This window comes from Tauraco erythrolophus, chromosome 23 (genome assembly GCF_009769465.1).
Source record: "Tauraco erythrolophus isolate bTauEry1 chromosome 23, bTauEry1.pri, whole genome shotgun sequence".
In the NCBI taxonomy this organism is placed as follows: domain Eukaryota; kingdom Metazoa; phylum Chordata; class Aves; order Musophagiformes; family Musophagidae; genus Tauraco; species Tauraco erythrolophus.
The window spans coordinates 7081103-7087415 of NC_141487.1; the positions used below are offsets into that span (position 1 = coordinate 7081103).

At 46.3% G+C, this 6313-nt stretch overlaps 1 protein-coding gene across 1 annotated transcript; it reads right to left on the bottom strand.

Annotated features, from left to right (window-relative positions):
- Nucleotides 1-2414: 2414 nt before the first annotated feature.
- Nucleotides 2415-4502, bottom strand: TMEM52 (transmembrane protein 52). The gene is made up of 3 exons (XM_009985609.1): nt 4471-4502; nt 3386-3555; nt 2415-2716 (listed from the first exon to the last, which is right to left on the bottom strand). Exons 1-3 carry the CDS (start codon nt 4500-4502, stop codon nt 2415-2417), a joined length of 504 nt encoding a protein of 167 aa, XP_009983911.1.
- Between the last annotated feature and the right edge of the window lie 1811 nt (nt 4503-6313).

Here is a 6313-nt window from a genome sequence, read left to right on the forward strand (position 1 = left end):
ATCCCCCATGACCAAATGGAAACAAATGTCCTTGCAGTTTGGTAGAGTCTGTCAGGTACTGCTGACAACTCACGAGACAGAAGCATTGTGCAAGCACAAGCACGAAGGGAAGTCAAACCCAGCCTCCTCAAGCAAGCTCAGTCCTTGCACTGCGGAGTAACCTCTGAAGAACTGAGCAAAGCCGAGGTTTGGAAACGCCCCGCAACACCTAGGGCTCGTCGTTTGCAAAGCTGTTCCCAGTGGGGAGATCCTGCAACACGCTGCAAAGTGAAGGACTGCCCTCTTGTGTCAGTCACTACTTTTTCATTTGCCTGGTTTTATATTCCTGTTTCTATTAACGGGTGAAGACTCTGCCATTTCCCTCCCATAGATGTTTCTTCTTTGGAAAGCCATAGGATTTGTTTCTGAGTACTATTCTGATGGAAAAGTTCATTAAATAAAAATACATCTGCTGTATTTGTGACGTGGAGACATCCAGGATTGGGCATATATTGCTCTTTCAGCTAGAGACATCCAAATAGTTACGCTGGGTTATGCCTAGTCTTCATCTCGTCACAGGAAAACAAAGCAGAGGAGGGAATAAACCAGCAGCTTTGTTAATCCAATCTTTCCCTGCAACCCTCCTAGTAAGCTATGTGCAAGTTAAATATAGAATCAACACTTCTCAGGGGAGATTGCCTCACGAACAGCTCACACACCATGAATGTGTAGCAGAGATTCTAGTCTCTGTTCTGTCGGCTAGCAGAGCTATCTTCATTTTGAACTCATTAGCTCTCAGTTCCAGGGTCGTTTTTGCAATAATTGTTGTCAGAGAATAGTCTTTTAAAAGCTGTGCAAGATTTTGTGCCCACCACTTCTACTGCTTATTAATGAGACACACCTAAATATTAGCCCCTTTTCACAGCCACCAAAGCAACTTCAGCAAAAATTAAGACCATCAGCCATATTCTTGTTAGCAGAAGGTCAGTCAGCATTAACTCTGACCTGGCACTCCACACTTCACGGTGCATTCGTTAGTAGCATCCAGCACTCATGCTTTCTTTCCTGCTCTTATCCCATAGGTGATCCCACAGCAATGAACCAGCTTGTAGATTGCTCATGCTCTTAAAGGAAGCCAAATTAGCACCTTGCTAAAGTGGATTCAAAGAAAAGCACTACTCAGGAGTGGGCAAAATTCACACTAGTTGGAATATGGGAGGGGTAAGAAAGGGAAAGAGCTGACATTCAGAATAAGGCCTCCCATAGCCCATGTTTTTGTCTGGGCTGAGTGCTGTAATCAGCTCCAAGCTCCCAGTTTTGAAATGATGCATAGCAGTTATCCTTGCTACCAGGACTTCACGAAGGATTGTCGCTAAAGAGTAAGTTCTTTGGACTGTTGCCCAGCCCGTACTATGGTATTTTGTATTTATGACTTATTCTAGATGGCACAGCTAGAGCATGCTTTATATTATCCTGCACATTACTGAGCTCAGCTACACACTGAACTGGCAAAAGCTGCCAGGAATCTTTGATTTTTTCTTTTCTGGACTGAGACCTTGACACCTGAGCAGATAACAAAGTATAAAGGCATCTTTGAAATGTGAGCAATATTTGAAACAAATTACTGACACTTAATCATGTGTGCAAGTCTCTCTGAGACCAATTTGTACTTTAACTGGCAAAAATAAGTAGTAAAAGGATCTCACTCACAAGCCAGGTCATCTTGACAATAGAAGTTTAAAGATTTTAAAAACCTCAAAACCAATCCCCTCAGGTCTCATGACCAACAAAAAAATAGTATCTTTTCTCCTCTGTCTCATTCCTTGGTTCTAGTTGTGGAACAAAACATAATGCATTTCCTTCCACACATTTTCCTGTCCTTGTTTGTCATCTTCCTGCAGTCTAAGGAGCATGTGCCATTATGTTGCAATTTGTACTCCAGCAACTTTCTGGTCAGTCAACCTTCTCAGAAGAAGAGAAACTACAGCAGCTATTCAGTGTGACTTGCTAGGATCCCGCTTTCTACTCCAGTTTGGGAAGCTTCTGTTCTGGAACAACAACTTGCTGACTCTTCATGTATTCCCAAGATGCCAAATTCCCCTGACCTTTTTTATTGCCATATGCTGGACACAAGGAATATAGATATAGATATATTTTTTTTAATCAGAAGATGAACAAGCAGTCATGTCCCATATTTACAGGCATTTTTAAACTGCTGATCTTTTACTTCATTTCATATCCTTGAAGAAGCTTTACCAGGCGATTATAGCAGTCACAGAAAAGATTTCTCTGACAGATCATGGCAAGGGCATGAGAGGAAACATCTTTCCATCATAGCCTGTTTATAAAACCAAACTCTTCATGTCTTCTTTAAGTCTTACAGTCCTTTCCTTCTTTTACTCCCCATCTGAAATGAATCAGCGCTGCGGCTGTTGTTATGTTGCATCTTCTGAATTTTCTGAATTTGCCTGTGTTGGTGGATCTCTTCTGATTGTATCAGGTGAACACTGGGCGGGATTCAGCCTACCTGGTGTCACCTGTCCAGGGATGTCACTGAGTTTCTGGCTTATCTGTGCTGCTTCAATGTACTGTTTACCCATTCGGACAGCTTCATCATAAGAAGGTGGCAACTCCATTGCACAGAGACTGTAAGGTGGAGGGGACACAGTGTTCTTATCCATATCCACAAATATCGAAGGAATAGGGGCACTTAGAGGGTACTGCAATGAGCTATATGCTGTGAAGAAAAGGAATTTAAAAAAAAGATTAAACACTTGCATAGAATGTTGACATATGAAGGGCTAATCCTGCTTTTCTCCAAGAAATTATGGACTCATTTTTGTGGTGTCAGAACATATGCACTATGTACTAAAAGCTATCGGTATAGAATTACCCATGATGGAATCTATACATTCTCCAAAAGAAAGAAGTTAAAAGAGAAAATGTCTTTGCATATCGTCATCTGGTTATTACTGTGAAATATCTGACATAATACATGGATGTTGTAACAGAGGTAGGTTCAGCTGCGGTCGTACATGAACAGCTGTGAACAATTCCTCTCATTAGAGATAACTTTGGCTGGAATAGCTGGACACTGAGATGGGCAGAAAAGCTGAAAACATGGGGGAATGGCGATAAGGACAGATGTGGAAGATGACACATAAGAGGTTAACCCACCACGGACTTTGTTTTAACCTCTATAGCGTTAAATCCTACTTGTCTTCTGCACGCACTTGCTGTGTCGCCCTGATGACCTTCCTTTGTCTCTTGCCCACCCTCTGAGGCTGAAAGTTGTTCTGGGAGCACATCCGAAAGTCCCCATTATTGCGAGGGCTAGACACAGCATTGCAGGCACACGCTCAGCAGCTAAGCACTTGTGAGTAGTTGATTTCCAGAGAATACTTACAGGTCACTGTGCTGTGGGCAGTGCTGTCACTGTCAGCAGCAACAACTGTCAAATCATAAGGGTGCCTCGAGAAGGTCTCCACTGGAGGCCTCTTCTTCCGGTAGCAGAATTGGATGCAGCTCGCTGTGATCCCACAGAGCAGGAGCAGGAACACAGTCAGCAAGATTAACCTTAGAGAAGGAGGGAGAATAGCAGAATTTCATTGCTGATATTTCCTGATGCCCCATGAGCGGCATGCTCGTGTGTTTGTGACATCATCCTGCCTTCCCACGCTGCCTTCCTCTGATGAAGGCAGAAATCACCCAGGTAAAGCCATCTCATCACTAGCTCATTAGCTTTGCTGGTTTCAACATTGCCTTCTTAAAATATTTGATGTAGCTATGTATTTTTAAACAGTTCCGTGTATCAGCACATTCTAAGAAAGCAAAGAATATCAACCAAAATTGGTCCAGACTGAATGACAGCTAAATTAACCAGCTCACTCTGTGTGCTACCGTCAAAGTGAATATATTGACAGAATGCAAACTACAAAACCAATGTCAGGGTACCTACAATGTGTGTGTTAGGCGAGAGATGAACCCGCTTGTGCCAACAGCTTACTCCTGTACTTAGCACTGTTTTCTCACTTTCTGTCATTCCAACAGCCAGTAAACAGATTCATAATCAGCTTGAGTTGAGAACGAACAGCAACGCTGCCAGCCAACAATCTCTTGTCCCATAAAGGGGGGATCTGGGGGCTGCGCACTGGGCAACGCAGCACGAGCCCCAGCAGTCCATGCTGAGTAGCTGCCCCTGTGTCCAGCAAAGTTGTCTCTTTAGGAAGGACAGACGAGCCCTGCAGTTAAACTGTGGTGCACTCAGAAAAGGGAGATGACATATCCCTAGACGAATGCCGTACCCTGCCTGACACCTTATCTGCCCTGTGGTCTCATCTGTAATATATTCCACTGGTGGCTGTCGCAAAACTGAGGAGAAACCCTTTCCTCCATCCAGTCCGAGAGAAGTGTTTCCATTACTGTACTGCGATTACTGTTCATAACAACTTTCACATTATTCTGGCTTAGTAAGACTAATCATAAACTTACCAGACATACCACAGACTTGTCCAATTAGACATGTTCCAAGGGCATCTGTGAAGAAAGGTAGATGATTCACTGATTTAAATGTCTACAGTCAAACAGTGCATGCATGACGGGATAAATGTCACATGATTTCTGAGGTAGAAAAGGGAAAGCAGTCAATAAGTGTATGGAGCAAAAATCCTTTAGATTGGCTTTCAGAGGAGTGTTCCTCACAGTCGTAAAATTACTCTGGCTGAGAACATGCAAATAATCCCACTGTAAAAGTTGGCTTCTGAGTCAATAAATATTTTACAAAGCCATACTTTACTGCTGCTTAGGAGAGAGAACTATACATGCTGGATTCTCAAAAAACGAATCCGAGAGTTGTAAGTTGACTGAGGTACCTAATGCTATAGGCCTGTCTGAAACTGCCAGCCTAAGACAACTGCCTGCTTCCCCAATTATTTTTCAGTTACTTTTTCATAGCTTCAATACAACCAGAAATGTTTTTTTTTCAGATCTACTCACAGCACAAAAAAAGGAGAACAGCTTCTATTACATTTCAGGAGTGCAGGTGCCACAACAGTATTGCACGCAGTGAATTGCACAAAATGGATTTCATGTAATAGGACAATGCTTTTGGCCACAGAAGAGAACCTGACTTTTCAGGAGACGACACCTCGGAGTTAAAGAGAGGGTCATTCACCTTAGTCTGCAGAGCAAGGCCAGCCAAGTCACCATCTTAGAGAGAAAAGCAGCAGCAGCAAGGGAGAGCTGTCGGTAAGCCGTCATTCTGACCTGATAGCCGCGCTGGCAGCAGGTTTGGTAGCAGACAAAATTGAACATTGGAAAATGTTTGGATTACTCACTGGCCAGAGTTCTTGCAGTTGTTCCCAGAGAGCAGAGCGATGCCTAGGAAAGGGAAAAAATGGGGTAAGCGGGCGGCCAAAAGAGAAGCGCCTCCTTTACGATGCCTCTGCTCAGCCGAGTCCAGCGGTAGGAGTTTCCGTGACGCCCGCCTGAGGCAGCTGGAGCACAACGGCAGGAGCTTCTCCAAGGACGAGCGGCCGGAGAGTGCGGGCCTCTGAAAGGGGACACCGAGCCCCCGGGGAGCCCGGGCTCGGGCGGACACCCGCGCCGGGCACGGCGGAATAAATAGCCGAGAACCATCACGCGGGGCGCCGCGACCGAGCGGGCGGAGCGGAGCGACAGGCGCGCCCCGCGGGGGCGAGCGCCGGGCAGGGCGGACCCCGCCGCCCCGGGACCCCGGGCCCGGCCCGGCCCGGCTCCGCTCCTCCGCCGGGCGTCCCGCCGCTGCGGAAGCCAAGCGCCATCGCGGCGGCGCACCGCGGGCCGGCGCCGAGCCGCCCGCCTGGAGCCCGCTGGGCCCGCCGCTCTCCCAGCCTGCCGGGGCCGGGAGGTCAGGAAGGTGATAGAGAGTTCAGCTTCCGGAGATCTCCCTGGGGCGGTTCGGGACGGCTGCTCAATGCCGTTCTTCAGAGCAGATCGATCAGGCGTGCTGGCGGTCCAACAGGCACCCCGTGCCTGTGCTGTGTCGGAGAGATTTTGAAGGAGAAATGAGAAAGGAAGGAGGAGCTAAGTATCAAAAATACTGCATTCTCCCATTCTCCCTTTGCCTTCTGTGACTTGGGCTGTGCGGCTGGAGCAAAACAAAAACTGAAGCAAAAAAGTCATTGAGAACCTCAGCCTTCTCCATATCCCGGGTAACCAGGTCTCCCGTTTCCTTCCAGAGAGGGCCCGCATTTTCCCTACTCCTCCTTTTATCACTGACATATCTATAGAAGTTTTTCTTGTTGCCCTTGATGTCCCTGGCCAGATTTAACTCTTATCAGGGCTTTAGCTTTCC